This window comes from Falco peregrinus, chromosome 6 (assembly GCF_023634155.1).
Source record: "Falco peregrinus isolate bFalPer1 chromosome 6, bFalPer1.pri, whole genome shotgun sequence".
NCBI lineage: Eukaryota > Metazoa > Chordata > Aves > Falconiformes > Falconidae > Falco > Falco peregrinus.
This window is the reverse complement of record NC_073726.1, coordinates 71288940-71315825: the sequence shown is the minus strand read 5'-3', so window position 1 is coordinate 71315825 and position 26886 is coordinate 71288940. Positions and strand designations below refer to the sequence as shown.

General features: G+C 40.0%; 1 protein-coding gene across 3 annotated transcripts in view; it reads left to right on the top strand.

Annotated features, from left to right (window-relative positions):
* The window catches only part of RERG (RAS like estrogen regulated growth inhibitor), a 108838-nt gene extending 83168 nt beyond the window's left edge, over positions 1-25670 (top strand). For 2 of the 3 annotated variants that reach the window (XM_055808989.1, XM_055808990.1), the window contains 3 exons: positions 7758-7814; positions 21819-21892; positions 22616-25670. In XM_055808989.1, coding sequence (XP_055664964.1) covers positions 7758-7814; positions 21819-21892; positions 22616-23026 — 542 coding nt within the window. In that variant the 3' untranslated portion in view covers positions 23027-25670. The remainder of the gene's footprint in view (positions 1-7757; positions 7815-21818; positions 21893-22615) is intronic. The other variant, XM_055808991.1, reaches the window with a different exon arrangement.
* The last annotated feature ends 1216 nt before the right edge of the window (positions 25671-26886 follow it).

Here is a 26886-nt window from a genome sequence, read left to right as displayed (position 1 = left end):
TAGAAGTATGGACATTACACACTGCTTTCCTAAAATGATCAAAACCATTAGACACCCCAGTCTGATCATTTATCTTTTATATGAGGAGACATGTGAAATAAACCACTTGATATCAGAAAAATATATTATGGAACAGGATAGCATAATATAAAATAAACCTCCTGCTTATATTTCATATGCAGCAACTGTTGTAAAAAAATGCCTCCAGCACTGAAGGCAACGGGTAGAACATTACTACAAAATCCTCATGTTCCGTGGCAATGGGATGAATGACTACTATACTGTGTATTTTATGAAATGCACAGTTAAATATTCCATATGAAAATACACAGAGGTTCTTTTACTGTGAAATTACCATACCAGAAGCAAGACAAGGTCTCTTCTCCCAACATCAATAGGACATGAGGAAATAGCCTCAAGTTGCACCAGGGGAGGTTTAGATTGGATATTAGGAAAAATTTCTTCACTAAAAGGGTTGTCAGGCACTGGAACAGGCTGCCCAGGGAAGTGGTTGAGTCACCATCCCTGGAGGTATTTAAAAGACTTGTAGATGTGATGCTCAGGGACATGGCTTAGTAGTGGACTTGGCAGGGCTGGGTTAGCGGTTGGACATGATCTTAAAGGTCTTTTCCAACCTAAACAGTTCTATGATTCTAAGAAATGCTTCCTGCTATTAACATTAGGATGTGGTTCTAATAAAAAATTTTGACAAATGACCCTGTATTTTTTATATTCAGTACTAAGGGATGTGGCCTTCATTCCACTGACATGCCTGTGCCAAGATTGCTTTCTCCCCAGTCTCTGAGTTTTTTCTCTAACCTGGGGGCCAGACATCTCTGTCAGTAAACGGAGACATTGACAATTCCCTAACTTCGGAGTCAATTTGTGTGAAAGCTGTATGCCTGTGAAAGTAGGACCAGGCATAGCTAGATGTGGCAGAAGAGCTGGAGCACCCACAAGACCCTGTGCCTAGGCACACGCAGGCGGGTGGCACCCCTATGCCTGCACATGGTCTGGCTGGTGAGCAAGCGAGTAGAAACATGCAGGGAACAGAGCACTGTGTAAACAGTCACCCTGGAAATAAGAGTGAACATAGGCAGAGCAATTACCCTTGTGCAAATTGGGAAGTGGATGGCTCACCTTTCCGTTTCATGAGCACCTAAGCATTAGTTTCATTGGACTGAAGTCAATGATGTTTATGGTAATTTTCAGCTGCAGCAGAAGTGAACATGGTCTGATAAAAACACAAGTTATTGTTTACTTGGTGTCTTGCAATTAAAAAGTGCTTGTAAAATAATCTGATGGAGTGTTTCCTTCCAGTTTGCTATTAAGATAGTTGAGATTAACTTAGTAAATACACCATGCTGCAGACTGCCAGAGTTTTAGATGATCTCCTTGAAACAAGTTACTTTTCTCCAGAACCTTTGGACTCAAAAGTTCCTAAAATCAGGTAGTTCCCACAGCAGTAAAATGCAGTTATGTCAGAGGTAAACTGAAATTGCCACTAGCAAAAGAAGTACGCCCCAAAACTTTGTAGTAGAAATTGAAAAGTGACAGTGATTTTAAAAATGACACTAATTACACTGACACTTGGTCAGGCTAAAGGATGAATATCCTGATAAAGACTGCTAAAAAATACAGATGAGTAGGACTGTGGTCTCTGTCTCTTCCACAGTAGCGCAGTCCTTCCAAACAGCTTGTCAAAAGGTCAGTTACTGACATCTAATTGCACATATGGAACTAGCATCTGAAGCAGTCTTTGGAGTCCTGCTATGTGCATATTGAGCATGTAAAATACTATTTACTGTAAAGATAAATCCAGCATACACTACTGAATTTTTACATTTGAAAGTATGTTAGTTTTCAAAGTACTTGAACATGGGATGCTGATTTAGTCCGTGAGGCTGTTCTGTGGGGATTAATATAGAGATCTGAGACAGGTATTCAGTCCTAATTTATACCCTGCCAGAATAAAAAGACATTTGAACCATTTTTGATATTCAGATTTGAGTTCACAGAACTGAAGCTCTAATTATTACCACTGAAGAAAAAAGATTTACATTACACTAAGCAGCATAACCTCCTGAAAGGCAAGTGCAACACATTTAATCACGTAGCTGTTCAATCCTAGTCCATATTTACTATTACACAGTGTATATATATACATGCGCTGTTATATATATACTATTATACACTATATATTAATATATATATACTTTTTATATTTAATATATATTAAACATTACATATACTTTTATATTTATGTCATTAGTCAGTGGAGGACCTCAATGTGCTTTACAGAAAAACCATACAAGCATACACCGTAATTTCTCTGAACAGTTCTCTGTTTAAGACAGTGATTAGAATATGCATAAAATGTGCAGAGTTTGAAACAGCAAGGCAGTGTAAAACAGACCATTTTTAGACTTGGTACAGTTCTTTCTTTCCCTTCCCCCCAGCTGATCTCATTTTCCTCCATTAAATTTACCTTCTAGTTTACTACAAACACATTAGGTCTCAACATCAGAAGTGACCACAGTGAACAAACCAAGAGAGAGTGAAGGCAGAGAAATCCTCCTGTTGATGTCTCACTCACCACTCGTATCCCCACATCACTGAATTTCTGAGATACTGTCAAAACTGAGTCAAATCCAGGCCCACGGACGTAGAGCCAGAAGTAGTGACTACATGCTTACACCCATGACATACCAGGATCAGAAAAGGACTCTGAATTATAAGTTCATACTTCACTCCACCCCCAAACATCCCCAAATGACCTGCACTTTCAGGAGCAAATTAAATTCTGTGGCAGTCCCTTTAAAATAAACCATTACTTCCCAAAGCTGGACACAGAGCTGCTTAAGGAGGCAGAGCATCGCATGCCAGAATCCTGTGGCATTGCCATCCTGCAGACTGGAGCTTGCCACATGCTCCAAGGGGACTGAAATTCCAATATATGAGGAGCCTCTGAGAGGGTGAATGGAGGATAAACTCTAACAAAGACATAAATGAAAAAAAAATAATTAAATACTTAATTTGTGAAAGTGCCTTTTGATCATTATAACCTCTGGTTTTAACCACCCTGATGTCTTCTTCCAAGTATGGTTTACTGATAACACATCTTCATGGCACCAGCAATGGACTTGTTGATAAGTTAAATAATGGGACTATTTTCAGACCATTTTTATAGCTGAAAATTCTCATGGCATAAAAGAGTCATCATACAGTTATTTCACTGTGGAGAACTGTTATTTTTCTTAGAATAACTTTGAACTCTGTAGCTTTCAGGGAAGGGGGATGTTTTTCAAATAAAACCCTGCTTCCATTCTTCCCCCAAAAGCTCAGCTTGTATTAGCTGGAACAATAACAAATTCATGAAGATATGTATTCAGGCAGATTGTAAATTTAGCCAGAACATTTATATGTTACTAAATCCAAACAAAGATCTAAAGTAAGACACAAAACACCATAATAAAAAAAAACCAACACAAATACAACAAACACAAATCCCTCCCCCCAAACCACCCCCCCAAAAAAACCCCCCAACAAAATCCAAACCATTCCAAAAGATATGGACTGACATTTTTAAAGCTGAGTAAGGGACCCAACCACACAAGTCCCAAAGAAACTGATTAATCATGTGGTTGATTATCTCAGTTTATATGCCAAGTTAGTTCCTGATATAACTTCATTGTCTTCGATGGAGTTAGACTGCAAATGTATTTGACAGATAGTCATGTTTCTTCTCCAAGAATAACTTCTGAAGCAGAAGGTTTAAACATGAGTGAATGAAAGTCCTGAGCCAAGTTCTACCCTAATTTAAACCCTGTACAAAACAGCTGACTTGGAAGTCAGGGTGTAAGGAAAGGCAGAAAGAGACATGAGTCTATTCTTCCTTTGCTGGGACATTACATCAATTCCCTTAGGTCATGTCTCCAAAAAACACAGCGGGAATCCAAATTGCAGTTTGTTGGAGATTCTTTCCTTCTAAACTTGCAAGTTCTTGTATTTCACAAACAGTAAGTGTTCAGGGAAGAGGCTGCACTAGTCTTAGTGGAGGACCATGAAATTCACTCGTATTAGGTACTACATCAATCCAAATCTTGCCTGCTTCAAAATGCTTTTAATCTTCTTTGAGGATAAGCACTGGAAATGGTCCTATTAATATGAACATTGGAATTAGTCACCTAATTTAATCAGAAAATAATGCATTTCAGACATTCTCAACCATCAACGTTATTTTGAATCAAACCCCAGCATTTGGATTTTTTTTGTGTGTGTGTTCGGTTATTTTTAATTCATTATTAGTATTACAGTTAAGCAAGTCTAAGCAAGGCTGACAGGTCAAGCAGGCTGCATACACCTTTGCTAAGGTAAGAGGGAAGAAGTAATGCCCATCTCAACTCCTTTTATGCAGCATTGCTAAGGAATGACTAGGGAAGTTATATTGCTTTGCCCCAAGTGCCATTTATGCCAGCAGCAGAAATCTGAGCACTACAGCCCTAAGTGTAGTGAATTCCTAATGTCCTCACTTCTGGTTCTTCTGCTGGCAGAAGTTATTTTACTAAAAAGTGATGTAATCTGGCAGTAAGTGAGCTCAACATAAACAAATGGCTCCACAGTAATACCCCTGCTCCAGGGAGATCATCACTAGGGCGGGCGGCGTGAGCCATCAAGCTGGTCTCCAGACTGACAGCCCAAACACTTGGGTGCCCTTCCCAGCTCTCCTCTCATTGACTATTTTCAGTCAAATCAGAAAGTAAAGTCATACACGTTGTTTTAACACTCCACTGGATGCCAGGGACCCATCTGCTAAGCACCCTTAATGAGGCAAAAGTGAAGACATTTCCCATCCGACATAGTTTGCAACAGTTATAAACAGGAGAGATATTGGATCGAGAGCATCTCATGTTCCACATCTGTGAAATGCAGCTGATAATCTTATGCCTTGTAAAACTGCATGCAAGTGAAAAGCTCCATAGGATGGGCTATGACCACTGCCATGAAGGAGAGCACAGTGTTTGGAGGGAATTGGCCAGACCAGAAGCAGGGAAGCTGAGCAGAGCCAGCCCCACAGGAACAGCAGCTCTGCACGGCCCCATGCTGCGCGTCCCCAAAATTGGCCACCGAGCACGTGACTCTGAGATTGACACTTCCCCACTCACCTGGCATTGTGCAGGGGTGGCTTTTCTTCCCTTCACTGGGCTCAAGCAAGACTTATACAAGTACTTTACCACCAGCAGTGCATACAGAGCAGCTTGCTGGGCTTGCTGTGCTCCCCGCTGAGACCTGCCAGTTGAGGGGCACCAAATGCCATCTGGTCCTATGCATAGCAGCCACCTCCCACCCTTCCCTTCTTTTCTTCAGCTCCCTCCTGCATATGTGATTATTTGTTATCTCTGCACATAGGCCTCCCTGCTGGAGACTAATACCACCTACTTTTTCCCTCTTCACCAGAGCTTACATCTGTGATCTCTAATTCTTCCCCTCTGTAGCACTCAACGCCTGTACCATTTCATCCTGTGTACATAGCTGTACCTCTCTTGTCCCAGGCTCATCTCAGCAGCTGCAGTCCAGTTCTACTTTGCCGTCTTATCACTTGTCACCTTCTCAACACCTTCATTTGGGCTGCCTCCGAACTCAGCTTTTCTCCCTTTTCCTTCAGAGCTGCTGCTCTCTATCACCTATCTCAGACACTAGTGCTTGACAGACTGTCTTCCAGTCCCCTTCATCACTTTGACCCTCCTCTAGCAATTTCCATCTACAAGTACAAGGTGTTCATACCAAAGTGGACTATGTTTAAATAGGAAAATAGCTGGACAGGTTCCTCCAATCTCTTCTGCCTTTTCTTTCTCTTCACTAGCTACTCCAGGTCCAGGCACAGTCTCAGGCACTGCACACAGGTAGCACATCACTGTTTGTCCTTCAGAGTACAGCTGTGAAAGGAGAAAGCATTTTTAAAATCTCTTCTTGAAAAATAAGATGGTAAGGAGTCTTTTGAAAATGTGACAGGAGATCTTTTACTCTGCATCATTTCCCCAGTCAAAATACAGAAAGGAAAAATAAAGAAAGAAAAGGAAAAAAAGAACATGCTGTGTTTTTTACTAGCAATTACAGAATCTATTGCTAGCAATTAAAGAAGAGCCATGACTAAACTTTTGAAACATCAAGATGTTTAAACTATTCCAGCTGAGATAAATTGTGGGGGAAAAAGTCCTGATGCAGACATCATGATGGATGGAAAATAAGCTACACACAGATCTTCTTGTAGTATAATGACATCCATGTTAGGACTATGACTTGAAAAGTTACTATGGCTAAGAACTGTCACATTCAGTCTGAGGGCCAAGGAGAGCATTTCTGCAAAGGTTAAAAAAAAAAAAAATTAAAAGGTAGGATTTCCTAAGGAGAATGAAAACTTAAAATAACACCGATTTAAAATTGCTTCTTGTGTGGTAATCTCATTTCCTTAGAACCAGCTTCTTATTGTCCTTCCAAGTGTGAGGCATAGTTAAATCTTCCTGAAAACAAATGTTCTGATTAAGCAAAGCTTAATTAATTATACTTATTCTTCAGGCTGTTGCCATGTCCTACTCTTGGGCACAGAAATCTGGGATGTGAGACGTTCTCATAGCTTTAATTTTGAAAAGGCTCAGGACTGGGTTAGGTGTCACATTTTACTGTCCGTCTGTAACTGAAAGAAGGATGGAACAATCCTGTACAGCTGACAAGGAAAACTTTTCCTGTAGCTGTAACCACTACAATCATAGCTAGCACAGTGGTATCTCTAGCTCCATTTTGGAAATGCGGAAAGGATTTTGAATAGTTGTTGGTGGTGAATGCTTTGTTTACACCACTAGAAATTCAAGGCACTGCTTAGTTTTAAATTAGAACATAAGCAACATGCTGACAAAGCCTATATAGGCTGTTTTTAAAGAGGGTGGAGGGATAGAAAAAATTAAAAGAACATAAGTAGCAAGATCTTAGACCATAAACTGAAACTGAGAACTAGTTATCCCATGCTCCAAAATCGAAAGCTTTATTTCTACTTCAACAAATTCATTAACATTTGTTGACTATTGGTTTAAAATATTATAGCTGATTACTTTAAGTGACAAGTAGGTAAAACATGGAAGATAAATTGTTGCAAGGTAGGCATGCCAAACTACAGAAGGAAGCTATTTAGCCAGTTATATGTTGACCTTTACAAGGTTTCAAATCTGAACCGTAAATTTTCAAGAATTAAATTGTTTTGGTTTGAAGCTTCAAAGCATCCTGGTTCAAAAACTGCCAACCCTTTTTTCCACTGGTTACGGGAAATCTAAAGCATCCAAGACAGTGCTTTTTCAAAGGTCATCTCCTTGTAACACTGTAAATGGGGTGGGTTTGGCTTTTTAATGGTAGAAGCTATAGTGACAAAAAAAAAAAAAAAAAAAAAGTGAAAAAAGGTTAGAAACTACAATTTAAAACCTCCTGGTATTCTGGTAGTCTTGTTCCAGCATTGTTCCATGGTAAATGATTAATACTGTAAAGAGTTTTGGGGTTTTTTTCATTTTGTTTTCCCCCTTCAAAAATGTGAAGTGGGCTACAAGTAGTGAAAAAGTCCCAGCTGCCACAATAAGCAATGCTGAATTCTGCTCACAGGTCAGGGGAGCTGCTACATGCCCATTCACACAGAAAAGTTTGCTGGGAAAGCTTTAAAAACCAGACGAGTTGATGGCTTGTGCATCTCACCTGGGTTCTTTTTGTCCCTCCAGCTCTCGTCGTACGCTTCCTGACCAAACGGTTCATCTGGGAGTATGATCCAACGTTAGGTAGGTTGCATTTTGTTCTGTACACATGGTATGCTGTATATAATAGCATGGCTGAAGTAATGGAAAGTCATAGAGTTAAAATTCCAAGCCTCAGACAACCTTTAAATTTGCTGTAAAAAGCTTCTCTATGGTCATTTAAAGCTGGAACAAATGATTACCTAAGATGGCAGAATAAAGAAACAGTGATGAACTCAGACGAAAGGAGAACTAATGTATGAGGCACATTCCTGCCTACACAGAAGTCAATGGGGATTTTGCCGTTGAAAGCAATTGCATTAGCATTGCCCTCTGAAAATTATTTAGTGTGCGATCAGTTTTCTGCTTTTGGATAATCCGAACATCAGCTGCTAGAGAATAAAACGGCTGGGATACAGATCGCAAAAATTCAAGAGGAAAAAAAAGTGTGGGTACTTACAGTCAGTCTACCTACCCTTAGGTAAGTGTTTTGTCCTCACTTTCAAACGTACATTGTGTCTCACTTTTTGGCTCACCAGATAGGGACACCAGTCATCAACAGAGATTCCACGTCTCCCCCACTACTCCCAATTAGCTGTGTTGGGTCTGGTGCTTTTGAGAAGCTGGCACAGATATCTCAAAAAAGACTTGTCAAACAGTTGCTCTGAATAATTAGAGGCCTTGCTTGGAAATTTGGGCCAAGCTCCAGTTTCTTAGTATTTCCTAAGTTAGCGTATATTTGAGTGCTCTGCACCAGAGAAGGTCCAGGACAAGTCCAAGACAAGGCATTCACTTCTTAGAAGGCACCTTCAATACCTCAGGACTAAGTGATTTACACATGAAGTAAGGGGACGGGAAATTTCCTGTCCTCTGACCATCCACTGCCATCTCCTTCCTAACCTTTCTTTGGAGGCTCAAATACAGACCATAGAGTTAAATACCTATTTCTTTGTTAAGGTTCTTTCTCTAATTGGTTTCACCAAAGAAATACAGAATGCTATAAACTTGCACAGCAGAAACAAAGATGAAAGTTTAATATGCTTTGTCACAAAACTTAGGCAGCCCTTCCAACAAAGCAAAGTATCCAGTATTATACTAAGTATTTTTGTGTGGCAAGATGAACAAATGACAGATACCAGAAATCTCATCTTTGGAAAATAATTCACAGAAAAACCTGAACTCAAATACATTCTTTTATCTGCTAATACCAATATACTCATCAGTGAATTACATGTCACCTGCCTTGTACTGCAATACAAGGTGTTCAGTATAGTGTTCTATTCATATTATTAGTATTAGGACTTCACAGCTCCATCACTAATACATCATTTTAAGAAGCTGACAATAGAAGTAGTACATAAAGGGTTTTGTATCAGTATAATCCAAGTACATTTATTTCTTACAGGTAAACTGCACGCAAAACTGTCCTTGTTGCTTTGCTTAAGTACACAAACTAAGTAATTAGCAAGCTGCAAGGTTTATTATTTTTTGCCCCATTATGAAGGCCCCACACCCTTTTTGGTGTGCAAGACTTGACATTTGTTTCTGTTTTACAAATGAATACAACTGCATATTAACCATGCCCTTTAGGAATCTAATCATCTTCTGTTTGCAACATGGAAAGCTTTCATGCAGCCAACAGTCCTATCTCAATAAAACAAAACCTAAATCTCTTCTGACTTACTGAATTCTACACTCTCGTTCAGTTTAGAGAACAGCAGCTTAAATTAGGTATTACAGTCATTGTGAAGCTAAGTGCTTTAAGTTGCTCAGAGGAAAATGTTTGATAAGTTGAAAAAATGAATAAACTATTGTCAATAAGTTATTTCTTAATCATAGTAATCTCTGGTGGAAGCTGACCACCAAAGATTGCTTTTTAAAGTGCTCTTTTTTTTAAACTAAGGATCATAACAGGATTCAAAGGAGGCTCTGAATTGTTAGGGGAAAAAAAAATCTCCTGAAATTCTAACCAATATTCAGGCCTTCAGAGATCAATCAGAAAGGGACTGTACCTTCAAAAGCTTTATGAATCAATGCTTGAATAAATATATTTCTGTCTTTTTCATGATCATCCTGCAGTGATTTGGTGTCCAGTTACCTGTAAACATCACTGAGCTGAATTTACTGAGAAGTTTTAGCAGAACAGATTAATTTCTTCCTAGCAGTCATGGACTGGCAGCTGGGTGGAAAGAGGGATATCTACGTATTCCACCAAAACAAGAAGTTTAAGTTGTGTCGAGAGACCCTTTTGCTCTACAGGGAGAATAAGCAGCTTTGTCAAGTAATTTTGAAAGGACAGGAGTAAAACAGATGCAAACTATCTAGCTACTAAACAACATGAGGTTTTGCCAAAAATCACTGGGGCAGTGACAAAAATATCATATTTATAGTTTATTACTTATTCAAGTTTTCAGCTACCCATTAGCCCTCTGATGCAAGGAATCCCAAGATAATTCCTATTTTTAGGAAAGCTTTCACCAAGCTTTACAAGGCCTGATGGAAGTTCAACATGATCCTAAACTAAGCATCAGGGTAAAAAAAACCCTTGTCCTCTTTTAATTTGAGGGTGGTGCATTTTAACTGGAAAGGAAAAAACACACCTTATAAATATTCTTGACTACTCTAACCTGCCAGAAGAAAATGAAGGACCGTATTTTTAGCAGCATGTGGATATACTGCTGTATCTCCAGAAGCCAAATTGCAAACCACAAAATAACATTTTCTGGCAGGATGAACATCACTGAACCTTGCAAGCCTTGGCACATGGGCTGCTGCTGAAGTCAGGGCTTTGCAGCTCTGCCACTTTTGTGCAGGATGTTGGATCTGTGCAAGCATTGGTAGGACAGCTGCATCCTCACAAAAGTACATATCACTCTACTTTTTATTTTGCTATTCTCAGCCAAGGGGTAACAACTGCAGCAAGGGTCACTTTCTGGAGAGTGTTAACCATCAGCCTTGACTTCTCCATCATTTCTATTTAATTGGCAAGTCACTGTCACCATCTTGGCATGGGGTTTTTTTGTTTGTTGGTTTTTTTAAAAAGGTGCTAAATCTCTCAGGCTAAGTGGTTACCTAGCATTATCAAGGCAAATGGGTTTCCACTTTCACTCTTTAGTTTTAACAAATCATACAACTATCTCACATGGTTACAGAATTAGAAGGTTCAGTGACAGAGCTCTGTGTAGAAATGGGCTGGAACTGCACATTCAAAACAAATACATACAGTTTTCTAAAATATTAAATATATGGATTCAGCATTAAACTTAGTCTTCTTTACTTGTTAAATATGTACTAAGAAAGGGGATTGTGTTACCAGATGGATTAAGGTTTGTATATTTCTGAATAGAACACAACTTGCAAATTTATAAGGAGATTCAGTGAGAGGTTAGAAGGTCTAAAACCACTTGGCCTGGTTAGGGCATCACTTAAGCCACAGCCTAAAAGCACTTCACAAACATAAGCAACATATCTGCGGTGGATTGAACACAGAACTGGAAATTTCTGTTATATTTCAGTTTGGCTCTATGAAGAGATTCGTAGAAGCATGAAAACAAGCATTTCTATGTACCATTGCAGCAGCGCTTGCCAGGGGCAGGGTGGCAGCAGGCTGATGATTTGTCCCGCTCACCGAGGCAGCACCCTCACAGCAGTGCCGATGCAGGTGGTCCTGGGACTCGACCACCCCACTGCTGCCACAAACCCAGCAGCCTATAAACGCATAACACTAGCCAGCCAGCATCGTCTCAGGGAGGGACATACTCTATGGGGATGAGTTTCAAGGTGGAGGCGCAAAGATCTATATTCGTCCGTGCACTCTCTGTGGGTGAACTCTTAGCCTGAATTGCAGGACTTCCATGGACTCCAGTAACCCAGGGCTTCACACCATGATTTTCAAGGCTGCTGTGAATAGCTGCTCTCCTCAGTGTCAGTAAATCGGAATAACAGTCTGTATCTCAGCAATTTCACCCATGAGCCAGTGGCGGTGCCCAGAATTTAGGGTGCCTTCACCTGTCTTCAAAGATGGAGAGATATTGTGGTTTGTCGTCAAACAAGTAATATATACTTGAATTTAAAATTGGAGGTGCTGAACTAGAGTAAGTCAATGGAATTGGCAAATTTATTTTTTCCTGGCGGGCAAAAAAGGAGGTGGAAGCCCAAAGAGTTATCACAGCAGTAGATAGACAGCACTCACAGCCTGCAGAATACTTTACGGGCAACAGCAAATTACCTGCCTCTGTAAGCTGTGACATGCAGGGACACTCTCATGGATCAAATGATGAAAGACGAAAATTCATCATAGCTATGGCTAAGTGGGTGCTTTTAAAAATGTTTTGCAGTATTTCTCTGAGAATGCATTCGTTGTACCATAGCCAGAACAATTTGCTTAACTAGAAACAGAGCTGGGATATCCAAGATTAAAAAAAAAAAAAGAAAGAAAAAAAAAAGAAAAAAAGAGGGGCTTATGAACGGGGTTGTGTCATTTGTACTGAATTAGCATTTTTATGTGCAGTTGGGGGAATCAGATGCTTTCTGAGGTGAGGGACTTAAACCAGCCAATTTTGCGATACAGGGGAAAAAAACCCAAACAAATAAAACCTCAAGGAAGTGCAGGAGACAGGTTCCTCAGTTCTTTCCTTGATTTTGTCACTGATGTGTTGCCTACAGTCTCTCTGCCTCTGTTTCCCACCTGCAAAATCCTTCATCTCATAGAAAGGTTGTAAATCCTTTAAGTAACTGGTATTTATAGAGTTAATCACATATCAAAGCTGCACAGAAACACAGAAACAAAAGTCTACCTATAAAATAATAGCAACCAAAGGAGATCATATATTCGTTGACCTTTCCAAAAGTCAGTTGGCTTTCTCACACTACCCCTAAATGCCTTTCTCTAGCTGTTCACATATTTCATACAACTTTGCTAATCTTCTGTAAGGAAAAATGTCTCTGAGCAGATACTCAGCAGAACAGTGCATAACAGACTGCTCTGTCTATGAAGGCAGAGACTGAAAGCATAGGAGTTTATTTAATTTGAATGGGACAGAGAAAAGGCTATTCATTACTTTGAAGGAGCAGAGGTAACCATAAAGAAACATGAGTCTTAAGAAAAATTGTAAGTCTGCTAGGACTAGTAGATTAATGGTGACATTTTTAAAGAGCATTTCTTCCATTTTAAGTCACTGAGGGTTTTGTCACTCTTTTTCTACTGGGAGAGGAGAAAACCTGAGTTGGTGTTTCTAAAAAGTCCTATCTAATGCAAGAGACAGACAGACTGTAAGACACTATCAAACAGTGGTAAAATGTGTAGGTATCAGTAAAGCAGCAAAGGTAGGAGATAAGGTAGTACAATTTGCTCTCCCACTAATTTGATTATGAAAGGCCCATGATAGCACTGTTTTTCTCCAGCATAACATGAAACAGCCAAAGGGCTTCAGAAAGATACACTAGATAAACAAGTGCTTGAGGGAGGGAGACAGACACCTCTGTAAGTGCCCTGAATTATCTCACAGCAGAGAACTTCATCTCCTATTGACCGGCTCCAAACTTTACAAATTTCTCTGCTGTGGCAAGAACAGCAGAAATCACTCTGCAAAGGTATCGTTTACATTGGCAAGAAAGCTATTCCCATTGCAAAGCTGGTTGCAAGGAAGACTATTTTTACATTAGAAGGGTAGTTTTGCCTGTATAACCACATCTGTAGTTGGGGGTTCCGTTAGCAAAATTATATAAATCAGAGGTCACAAGGGAAGCTTGCAGATACCATAGATAACGCATTTAACATTACAACACTAGAAAATATTGCTAACCTGAGTTTCTTTTCTGCACCTGATAAATACAGATCTGTACAAACGACATAAACAGTAGAGCAGAGTGGGAATATATCCAAACTAGCTTCCATCAAAATGGTCAATAACTAGGAACAGCTTAGCAGTGGGAGCCAAGACCTCACTAAGAATAATTTACTTTAAAAAGAGAAGATGCAAGAACTATTTTTCTGGGTTAATTTTGTGCCAACACAGCCATGATAAAAAGCTTAAGTCCAAATACTGTTCCCAAGGACTGCCTTTGCTCTCTGGTTTATTCAGCTAACACATTGTCTGGGCAGCTGGAATACCATCTGAATACAGACTCTTCATCCCCAGGATTGCTTTCCCTGCTGCAAATCACAAGCTGAAGAAACACATCTTTGTATGTTGCAGATTTCTAGTTTTCTTTACTTGTGGCTCACTCAGCAAGTTTGTCTTAACACTCCTAAAGGTTTACTGCCTGCCTCTACCATAAAAATACTGACTCCCAGCAGCGCAGCTGAGAAACTGCCCAGACAGCAAACAGAACCTTTAACAAAGGACCCCATACTAAAGATAAGTGTTAATAAATCATCAACTGATGGTCCCTTCAGCCCTAGGGTGTAAAGGTTGACAGACCAGCAGCCCCAGGAGGAAGGCAGCCTGGAGAAGCCTTCCCTCCCAGCCCTCTTCCTCCTGCTGCACAACGGGACACTGCAGTCTACACAGTGCTGTAGACCAGATCATCAACACGCTTACCGTTAAAAATAACCATTTTCCATAGCAAGCAAAAGAGGAGAGAGTTCTGCCATCATCTTGCAAAACTTTGCCTTCTGCACATTTCGTCTGAAGACTCATGTTGACAACTACAACTTACCTAAGCACGAGCTAGGAGTAACATATGTGGTCCAGTGCGGGCTTTCAGCCAAAGTGAGGTGTAACGGTAACCAACCATTTGGGGCTAGGAGGAATGGCTGCCAATCTGCGTTTCAAGGAGTGCCATGACAAATGTGCAGACGCTTAATAAACTGCTGGAAAACAGCCTTATTTTCAAGCCAGACTCTAGCTATTAGTATCCTCAATTTTTACTAACAAAATTACTCATTCCTTCTGCCTCAGTGCTTAAGGGATCCAGCCCTCAACAGCCCAGATTGTGCCTTCCTAGGCATCTTCCTGGGTTTCTGTTTTTCCAGCTTCAAAACAGTAGAAACATTACTTCACTTGATACACATTTAATACGTTATATCATTTTTACTTTATACCTCAGCAGTAGGAATTTATACTGAATGTAGTATGGCAATGAGCCGCGAAAGTATTCCTGATTCCTCTGAGGTGTTTGTAAGGAAATGGACCGGTATGGCCTAGAGCACCTTAAACCCCAACACTGGCTTCTAAAATGCTCAACAAAGACTTGAAATGATGAAATTGTAATTCAGAGCAGCAGAGGAAGATGCTTAAAATAACATGGGAAGCAGTTACCTGACAATGTGGTTTGTTTTATTTCACATGAGTCTCAAGATGAAGATATTCCTGATGCCAGTAATAAAAATATTGCCTTTTTACAGTAGCTCAACAGACAGCAAAAATCAGGAATGGCAGTGACTGTTCTTGCTGTAGCTACAGCTACAAAATATTTTGCCCTTACTTCTCTTGCTCATCATACTTTGAAATTTTCTGCAGGTGAGTAGAGTTTCCACTGCTCGCTTTTGCACCTTCAGGAGAGCAGGCTTTTGCTTTTTTTGTTTTAGGTGTGAGAAAAGTCTCACTGGTTAATTTTCATTTATATTGGCAGAAATAAGATGAAGCTCAGAGCTTCACTAACAAAGACTTCTTGCCACAATCAAACAAAAAAGTGTAGCAAAATATGGTTTATTTAGTCTTAAACTTGTCATGGGCATAACTCCTACCAGGAGCTAACATCTCTGATTAGTGTTGGTGGAAGGTTAAATTGAAAAAATTAAGAAACAGTTAAAGCCTTGACGTTTACTCCCTACTAGTTAGCACTGCTTTGGTTTTGTTGGTTTTGTTTTAGCATGCTTTGACAGACCCAGTTCCCAGCTATCTGTACATGTTTTCTCTGCCTGTCTCAGTAAAAGCTGGTGAGGAAAGAACCTATAGGAAAGGAAAAGTAACACCGCTCCTTTCTCCTTTAAAGAAACCCAGTCTTCGCACACAGGAGAAAAAACATATGCCGCAGAGGCTTACAAATAGACATAACTTTTTTTTTAGAGCTTCAAGAAATCTGTATTCTAGCATTTCTATTTGGTGGCCAAAATGCTGTACAATGAAAATGTCAACGCATCAAGAAAAAAAATGCTTTTCTGTAGATTAGTTTTATATCTTCTATGTGTTCTACCTAAAAAGCAAATTCTGGAGATGCCACAGATCCTTTCATACCAAGATGAGAATTTCATTGTCTCGTGGGGCTCTGCATGACTAAGTAGGAAAATGTGATAAATCCCAAACTGCTCACTAAGCAGCAACCATGATGAAGCCTCATTTCTTCTGAATTTTTTATCCATATTACCTACTGTGGTAGCTATTTTTTTTGCATGTATCCTTGTGCTCCACAGGGCATGCTTTGTCTCCCATGAGCCCCCACAGCACCTGAATCTTCTTCTAAGATTCTACGAATAAGTCTTTGCCCATCTGCAGGGCAACAGGACCTGGGACAGCCCCGCAGCAGAGGCACATGGCTGCTGCCTGCCCAGTATACGCTGGCTCTTCTGCTCTGTGCCTCCGCAGGGGCATTTATAGGGTCTCTACCCTCTGCCCAGCCTGCATTTATACAGGACAGAAATATTTGAGAGTTTCATCTTGGACAGAAAACAGCTAAAAGCAGATCAGCAAGCTAAGACACACTGCCCGCAGTGCCTGTCATATGACTTTTTTTGTGCACAGCTTTAATCTGACTGGTTTGTGAATACCTGCTGTACTGTAGTCACGACTCTGAGTACAGCAAATGGAGCCTTGCAGAAGGCAGCCAATAGAGCCAAAAATGAAGTTAGAAAGGAAACTCCTTTGCATTTGCACACCAGTGTATCAATTCCAAAAGCAGCACTCATAATGGCAAACCACGTGTGAAGTAGGCTAGAGTTCCTAGAGTTGAATTAAATATCACTGCAAACAAACACCTTATTTTTTTCATATACTTTTTGGGTTAAATTTCTAGCTTGACATGATTGTTCATGTAGTATGACAGTCATACAAATAAAGCACATCACAGGTACTGTACAACCTCTTGAAACTTTTCCTTCTGTATTTCCTGACTCTCGGGGTTACACAGGCAGAAACACTCACAGCATTGAAGAGTCCAAGTCCAATTATCAGAGCTGTCAGTGTCACAGAGTTTTCTGTCAGAAACTTTCTTTTTACTAATTTTCCTCTTTTACATGTGATAACAACGACTGCAATAACAACGCATGGCATGTCATTTGATGGTGTTATTGATAAATCACCCAACTATGCTTATTTTTGGGTCTGTAGTATCAGTTAATAAAGAGATGTGTGAGGATAGAATGCATTAGCATTAGAAATACGTTCTAAATACACAAGGGCAGTACTGTGCTTACTGTAAAACCACTGACGGTTGCAAAATAAAACCCCTCCTGTAAGGTAAATAATGGATGGAGTAAGCAAAAGCCAGACGCAATCAAAAAAAATACATTCAGCTGAGTTTTGAGAAGATCTGTGGTAGGGGAAGGAAGAAGGCTGGAGAAACTTTCTGAGTCAGGAAGGTACATTCAACTTACAGGGATTTTCTAAAATGTTAAAGGTTCCTGAAGCAATAAGGAAATGCAGAGGGGGACAGATTTCATAAAGGCAGGCTCAAGGAAAGCTCTCGAGAACATATCAAACACCTCCACTACTAACCCTGGTGCTAAGTTTTTTTTTCCCTGTGGGGTGTCATTATTTTCAGATGTGATAGAGAGCTACATCCTGACAGATGTCAAAAGTTGCAGAAGTCTAAGCAAGCAGGGAGTTAATTTTAAAAAAAATAAAAAAGAACCCCACCAAAAAATTCACCAAAAAATCCCCAACCATCCACACCCCCCAAACAAAAACCAAACAGCAAAACCTTTATTACGTAATCAGAAATAATTATGGGAAATTTTAGTCTTTTTAAAACATACTGCTCCATTGCCATCCAACAAGACTTTAACCAGAATTTAGAAGTTCATGCCTATTAGCTGAAGCTTTTTGGTCTGGACAATCAGCTGTAATTATTACACAAGCTCTTTCTCTAGGTCTCTTGCTGTTCTCAGATGCAGTTGGCTAAAAGCCACCATGCGGCCAAAGTTGCTTAGAGCATTTTTATATGTCCTTGTTTTATTAACCTTTCTTGACAAAAATGAACTAAAATTCTAAATGGAAACAGAGTCTGTGTCCCTATGTACTTAAAAGCAAACAAAAGAGACCAGGCAGTTCCTTAAATCTACATGTGAAACGGTGTATGTCATTGCTCCATCTCAGCTGATTTACCTACTATTACAAGTGTTTTCCTAAAAGCAATAAAGCCTTCCAATGCAAATATTTCCTTCCAGAGCTGTGACATACCTCGATATATACTGCCTGTTCAAAATAAACAAGTACTGAAAACAGCTTTTTATATCACTACAAATCTAAACCAAGAACTAGGAATTACTTCTCAGATAATAGTTTTTCTTTAGAAAATACAAACTTCTGAAACAGATATATTCAATAGATCAGGATAGTCCTGCACAAATAGGTTTGACAAATGACCATTTAAGACTTATAAGCCCAAACTCTATTAAATATACACATATTTAATAAAAACCCCACATATATAATAAATATCCAATAAGCACTGCACAAGGATGTGATATGGTCAACCTGTGACTGAATATCATATCTATGGACAGTCTATGGATCATGGGCTTCAAAGTTTTCTCTATTTTAGTATTTTTTTCCCTACATTTTTTAAAATCATATTGCTCAGAAGAATAGGGAGATTTGTAATACACTTATCAACACAGAGAGCCCCAGGGGAGATCTTTAATTCCCATCTCCAATCATTATTTCCACAATTATTCAGCAGCTATGGTAATTTAAAAATTTTATCCAGTTCCTATTAATGAATTATTGTGGCAATATATTATACACTTAAAACCAAACCCACTGCCACCACTTTCCAAAATGTTTCTCAGGCCTTTTGACAGCTCTAAGTGTTTCTGGAATAAACTACATTTTTTCAAACGATAGGATTGTGAGAACCAAAAGTACTTTGCACAGCAGGAGTCCTGGGGGATGGCAGCTTTATATCCAAGCGGGACCCTGAAATCTGCCATCACCTTTCAAAGCCGCAACCATCAGCACCTTTGATCTTGTTATTTGGAATATGGCTAGAAGCATGGCACACCCCCAAACCAACATGAACGGGTCAGATTTACTTATAATCAAACACCAAATACAGCTCTCTCCACAGCGCTAGCAGCGTAAGGCACAGCACAGCTCAGTCAGCAGCAGCAGCTCCCCGACAGCATTGAGGCTAGCAGCTTTGTCACTGAGTCTACTAAGAGCAAAACACAGCTCTGCAGTTTCATTTCTAGCTGAGGTTTTAGCCATATTGCTATAGATATAACATATAGGCATCACCTGGTGCAAATGACAATCTGAAGCTTAGAAAGTTGCCTGTAGTCATCTTGGGAGCCACTGGTACAGTGTTACACTTTGCTCTTTCTACTTCACCATGATGATGCAAACGTAAGACATTTACAGCCTGGATTCATCTGATGAATTTTAGACTTCTAAGTGCTTTTGAGGCGTGATTTATCTGAGAAGAGAGATCAGACAAGCTATATCCAGCACCTATTTTAATTCATCAACTCTAATAGGAGTCGAGGGTGCTTAGCAGAGACACAGACACATGCACTGTCAGTGGTTCCAGTTAGGGATCCAGCAGGTATCTCAAGTCATCTAATTTCTCTCTAGCTGTATGTCTAAAGAAAAAAAAATACAACTGAGAAAATTATATTAATAAATCCCAAAGCAAGGCAATATGTTTGTGAAGTACCATGGAATCAATATGAACAGACTGGAAATCACAACTTCAGGGCTCGTAACTTACAAGACAGCCAGATTCTTCAGATGTTTCTGTTCCTTTGAAAAAGCTATGTATGTGATTACATCAAAAAAATGCTTTAAACATCCAGCTGTTTTACACTCCTCATTAAAATTCACCCAGCTACCACACATTCCAAAGCACAGGAACAAACACACATTTACTAAGATTTATTTACACTAATCTGACCCAAACCAGTCCTACTCATCCAGGATCAAATTCCATCCCAACGTGAGCAGCCAAAGTGAGTTAAGCTTGCACCATAAAGTGCTGCCAGAGTCCTATTTTGAGAACTCAAGTATCATTTAAGAATCATGCCACTTTTCTGTGGCGAGCACAAGTCTACTTGAGATTTATTGTCCCATTTCACGAGGAAGAGCCACATGACCTACCACACTCTGCCTCCTAAGAAGGACATTTCACAGATACGCTGCAAGCGTGGTTGGATGAGCACTTTCTCAAGTTGTATGGACTAGTTCGCAACATCTACTTGTCAAGCAGGGTCAAATGGTTGAAGGCATTTAAGCACTGGAAGGCCTATACAAGTAATGACCTAACATCACCCTACTCGGTGAGCCATCTCTTCTTCACAGCACTCTCCCCCAAAGAAACAAAGCATAATTTCCTAAATGACCTTGGACGTGGAGTCCCAACCTAGCACTGAATATTTTAGCTGCTGAAATAACTTGTTGAAGGTGCATCACTGCAGCTTCCACACCTAACTAGAGCTCCTAGCTTTTCTGCATTTCCCCGGGGGAATCGCTGCAGCTAGCAGGGTGCACAAATGGGACAGAGACATACCACTGACAGACTTAGTATATCTTACTTTGCTGTGTAGGTACAGCCTCAGAATCACAACAGTAGAACTCCAACTCCTTCTGCAGCCTTGCAATACTAAACAGAAGGGGTATTTACAGCTTTTTTTAAAAAAAACTAGCCTTCATTGCCTGAAACCCTACAGCAAAATTGCTTGCCATCTGCCTAATTACGTTGACCATTTGTCCCTATTAGAGGCAGCTGTGCTACTTACAGCAATTAAGGTGGCACAGGAGGGAAGTGACATTTTTGGTTTGGGAAGAGTGTGTGTAGCAGCAACAGCATCAAAACACTCATGATTATGAAGGTGACATTCTTAAGTACATACGGAAAAAAGGCATTCACCAAACATGAGCCCTTTCACAAGTTCAAATTAAAGAAATGTGTTTCCTTAAAGATATCCTTCATCCTATTGAGGAGATTTGCACCAAATAAACGAATTGCATCTCTGACAATGCAAAGCAGAAAAGCATTCATAGTCCCTGGCTGCAGTTTTACAGCATATGCATTTGTCTTTTGATATAGGACATCTGTGAGCTAGCAACAGTAATAAATCTGAATGTTAGCACAGATAATTTTCCAAGTTTTGGGTCAAACACTATCAAATTTAACTTAGCAGCTCATTAAGATAAACCAAGCCCTTTTGTCATTAGTTTTTTGATTAGTTGCCTGGTTCTAAAACCTAGGGCACAGTAAATAGGTCCCTTTTTATTCCTATAGCGTAGTGTGAATGCTTAATGCCCACTCATTATCCTTATAAATCATACACAGGGAAATCACTGCTTGAGACCTTGCTAGGAGAGGGGAATGTGATGATTTCAGCATGTTTCAAAGAGACATTCCTAAAATAGCTAACTGTTCTGTAATTTTATCATAGTATAAGGCCTGAGCTTAGTGGTTAGGTTGCCTGATCTGCAACCATACCGGTTTTGATCTTGTGAGACTTCAGGCTACACAATGACCGGCTGTTGAGCTGGATGCTTTGAGGGTAGTATTATTTGTGCTTTCCAGGTGGCAGCCTTCCCTATGGGCAAACATGGAAAACAGGCTGCAGCCTTGCAGAGCTTTTTGTTGCAGGAAGCTCGGTCCTTTTGTTCGGCAGGGTGCAGTGTCCACAGACACAGCCCTTTGCAGCAATAACTCATGGGAAAGAAAGAGTTGTGCCATATGGGGAGATCTAGAAGAGTCACCATTGTAGAATGGAGGCCTTGAGTGTGTTCCAGAATGGCTGGAAGAGCTCCAACAAATAAAGTTTAGTGAAGCCGTACATCATATCTCAGGTCTTATGCTGGCGTAGCTGTAAGGAAGATACAAAAAAACCACCTTACTTTCTTTTAATATGTTTCACAAAATATGTTCTTATTCTAGAGTCTACATATCGTCACCAAGCTACCATTGATGATGAAGTGGTTTCCATGGAGATACTAGATACAGCTGGTCAGGTGCGTGGGTACTTGTACTATTATCCAATACCTTGGCTCAAATAGACAGCAGGGAAGGGGAGTGCGGTGGTGGCAGCAGTGCGGTGTATGGCAGGTGTGCTCCGCTTCTAGGGACGGAGATTTGCTTCTGAGCAAAGCCCCTGCTCCTCCATCACCATCAGCTTGCTTCTCGACCCAGCATGTTGGATTCAGATCCTTCTGCAAGGAATCCTGCTTAAAGTTTTCAAACATTGGAAGAACAAACAAAGCAGGGTTTACTCTGGGATTAAAATTATTTTTTTCTCATTCCTTGATTAAGGGCCAACCCAACAACATATTTTTATTCACAAAGTCACAGTCTATTTCTACAGTCAAGTTATGAGGCTTGAAAACCCCAGTCCATGATTCCCACCAAAACGAAGAGAACTTCTGTCATAGTCAGGTCTCCCTTCCTTTCAAAACATGCAGCATGGCAGGTGCTCATGCTGCACAGTCCTGTGCAGCTCACGTGCTGGGTATCATTCAACAGAGACCTATTCTAATTGCCTGCTACCAGCCTGTCCACAGGTAGTCCATGGCACCTTGGTAGAGTAGATCACCTATGCTACATGATAAAAAAAAGTGATGTGCATGAAGTATAAAATAAAGCAGATGTACATGGCTTTGTAGGATCAACATCTATCTGAAGGCCTGGTGTCTTATTCATAAATCAGATTCCTAAGCCTGGTGTCTGTCTTTTCAAAGCAGGAGGATGCTATACAGAAAGAAGGACACGTGCGATGGGGTGAAGGCTTTGTTCTGGTTTACGACATCACGGACAGAGGCAGCTTTGAAGAAGTGCTGCCACTTAAGAACTTGTTGGATGAAGTTAAAAAACCCAAAAATGTCACCCTGATCCTAGTGGGGAACAAAGCAGACTTGGATCACTCCAGGCAGGTCAGCACAGAGGAAGGTGAAAAGCTGGCCACAGAACTGGCATGTGCTTTTTACGAGTGCTCTGCTTGCACAGGAGAAGGCAACATTATGGAGGCCTTCTATGAGCTCTGTCGTGAGGTACGGCGTCGAAAGATGGTCCAGGGCAAGACTCGGAGACGAAGCTCCACCACCCATGTCAAGCAGGCAATTAATAAGATGCTGACCAAAATCAGCAGCTAAAAAGAGTGGAACTAAGCCAGAGAAGCATTTTATAGCATATTAGCTTGGAGTAGGGATGAGGCAGGCAGAGCACACTTAACTAAAAATGGTCAAAGCTTTGCAATTAAAAAAATAAAAAAGACAAACACCACCACTTTTTGAGTAACACAGGGTCAGACTTTTTTCCTATTTCAGAACGTATTTAGCCACACTGCTTCTGGCTAACATAGGGCGGGGGAGGGGAGGAAGCAAAGGGAAAAAAAGCAAACTCCAAAGGACTAGATGATTGTGGGGATTGGCACTGACAGAGCATCTTCTGCTTCTACAAGGCTGGCTCCAGTCCCCTGCAAGTCAGTAGTGCCTAAACATGATTTCCAGCCAGCCAGTTGCTCAGAAGCCATTGGAGAGCAAGATTCAGCCCTCAGTCCATCAACAACCATTACAACCAGTGTTCTCAAGGACTGAGTACGTGTAGAGGCTGCTGCATTGTATTGGAAAGTTCATCTGTCACCTTTCACCAGCTCTCAATTGGCACATTGTGTGCTTTTACTCCAAACTGTCCTTCCTTGTTATTTTTTCCAAATCTATGAGTACTGATGTTCTTAGCAAGGTACGCAAAAAATGCAGGAAAGGTCTATTTCATGGAGTGTTTAGCCAACAAGACACACATTTTGAAAGAGCTGAAGTTCAGCTGCTTATCCAGATCCTCTGAAACTGTGGAATTCATCAAGAAATAATCAGCTAGTCCAGTCGCATTTTAGCATTTCCCCCTCAAACTGCAGTACTGTACTTGGGGAAATAGGAGTGTATGAGTTGGGAAATAAAACCAAAAAAATAATCACACTACTATTGATTTAGTTATGGGTAGTTTTTAGCTTTTTTTTTACATTTTTGCTTTGGTCTTATTTCAATTCAAATTGTTCCTCTTACTCTATCTTATAACTGAAGAAGAACTGAATCCATGGGAAGGCAAGCATTCAAAGTAAGCCCAAATGTAAATCAGATGTGAATCACCACTGCCATATCAAAAGGCCATAATTTCCAGCTGTTTAAACTTCCAGATTGCTTGAAGCACTCTGTGGTTTAAACCAGCACATTTTTTATGACTTATCTGGCAAATTGAAGTGAAAGTGCTTTATCAGATTTTGGTGCCTGGGATAAAAGGTGTCCAGTTTTTAATCCTCTCTCTCCTCCCTCAGACATCTCATTTAAGCCAGCTGTCAAGTTTTGCCTCCTGTCTACTTGGTTTGTAACTGTGTGTTAAAAGATGCAACAAACTGGAAGATTTTCATTCACATTGTGCTGGTCTCCCACCAGTTGTGTAGCATCCTTTTAGGCAGCGTGGTGTGCAGCTCAGACTGTCATCACATAGAACTGCAGCCAAAGGTTGGGATAACAATTGGGAATATTTGCAGTATTATTTTAGGAACAGCCCCCTTGTAGCAAGTGCTTACAACTTGATTCTCCACTGCTTTGTACCTCATATGGTTATTCACTTCTGTGAGGAAGTAACACCAAAAGATTATCAAATGCAAATTGCTGCAGATGCAGGAGGGTGAGGATATCTGGTTGGATAGCACTTTATACAGTTATAGGTAACCATGTCTGTGGTGGAACAGGCTGGAGAATCAAGCCTGTATATCCCTGTGACAGATAAAAGTCCCAAGTCAGGACTTTTATCAAAAGGATTGGCTTAAAGATACTTTATAAAAATAAATTTCTTTAAAGCATTCTCTTTTACCCAACCAGCATCAAAGAACATCAAATTCTGATGTATATTTTATTTGTGCTGTTGTTTATTTTCTCTTTTCCCTATTCTAGATAGTGAAAACATTTCACTCTTCTGGAATCAATGTCTATATTTTAGTCCTCATATTCAGGTATGTTGCCATACATCAGCTAGACACACTGCAATGGAAATTCTACCATGTGCTTCTGGGCAGGCGGTTCTTTCAACAGGTGATACCACTATCTTCGTGGCACATCTGTTCCCGAACGATTTTTCATATCTAACTTCTGTTAAAAATAAAATAAAATACAGGTTTTACCATGTTTAGTCCTATTAGTAATGCAGCATCAATACGAGTGTGAAAGAAAGGGCTAGTGCCCGTTCACACAGCCGTAGTCATTAGCTGGAGGCCTGAATGTGCAAATGTGTATGCTACAACAGTAGGAGCCACAGTGAGCACTTGCAAGTCGAGGCACTAATTCATCCCGTTATCTTTCAAACCACTGTCATTGCATGTATCCGAAGTAAACAGAACCCTTACCTGCAATCCCATGGCAACATAGCTGAGAGGGAAGTTTTTATGTCGGTATGCAAAGCAATTGATTTATCCCTTTTTAAAACAACTTCAACAGTTCTTTTCTCTGAAAACCTTTCTTGGGGTTCAGAGTTGAGCTGCATTTGAAATACAGAAAGGTAATATACGAAGGACAAGAGAACATAAATTAATCGTATTCATATCAGGAGAGTTCAAAGGAAGGAGAGGCTAAGTTATGGCCCTAATACTTTTCAGAAGGATCTCAGCAGATTATATCTTCTTTTATAGTGTCTGTATAGAGAAATTATAAAATCCTAGTGAAAGTAAATGTTCCACTGTGTAATCATGACTTGTTATATAAAGAAATGCTAATAAAAATAGTAATGTTACTTTGCAAAGACTGAATTTGGAAACTGTCGAGCATGATAAACACTCAGTCAAAAACGCTATTTTGTGACCTTTCCTCCCACAGAAATGCAAATTTACTTAATTGCTCATTAATTTTCTCGTTGGTGTAATGAGCTGCTTGTCAAGCCAGTTATACTATATTATAATCTGTTGATACATATTACATAACATTAAATGCAATCTGATTTACGTTGCTCACCATGTTGCAACATATTATTGGCTATGCTATAAAGGTGGCATATTCCTACAATGTGCAAATTGAGCTAAAATGCAACATGAACCCCATTCCATAGCCTTTCTGCAGCAGACATCAAGAGTTTAAATTCTGCTTCTACTGCTGCTATTGAAATGTATATATATGACACTAACTTTAAATTCCTCTCCTCTGCCTGTTATTTCTGCGGAGAGAAGATGGGAAGGATGATAAAAAAAGGGGGAGAGGAAAGGTGAAATGCATACTTGTTACCTGCAACAAGTTGATTGTCATTTATGAAGCTTTTAAGTATTTATCTTCAATTGATGAAGAGTTAGTCATGCCCATGCTGCAAGACCTGGATCAGGAACCAAGACTTCCCTAGAACTTTGAGAATCTTTGTATCTGGGAGTTCGGTGCAACCATGATGGAAGTGAGGATCAGCCACTGGGTTTGCACCTGGATCCAGACAAGCTGTCCCCAAACCTGGGGACAGTTGCACCTGGCAGTTTGCTACAAGGCTCATTGATTTTTATATATATAATGATCTGTATGCATTTTTACATTAAAAATATGAAAGCTTGTGCTTGTAGATAATATATAATAAAACAAATAAAAACTAAAAAAAAATAGTGTATTGAATTCCTAGGCATTGATCTTCCATTAGTTGTCTCCAAAGTGTTGTCTTCCAGCATCTAAGGGGCCAATACCAGAAGTCCTGATTCAGTTTTCATTTAATCATTACCTAAGGAAAACAAACAGTGAATTTTGCCTGAATAAGCACTTCAGCATTTGGATGAGTTTGTTTGAACTTATTTGGCTGCTAGGCCTGGAATCAAGAGGTCAGGCAGCATCTACAGCGAAGCACAGAACCAAATGTCCTTGCTAACCATTTCAAGGCTGGTCAAAAAAGCTACAGTACCAGGGTTATTAAATGACCTCAGTGAAACCCACCACCCAGACTCTGTCCTGCCAACTAAATAACACGGATCTCGATCCCAAGGTTCTTGGGTAAA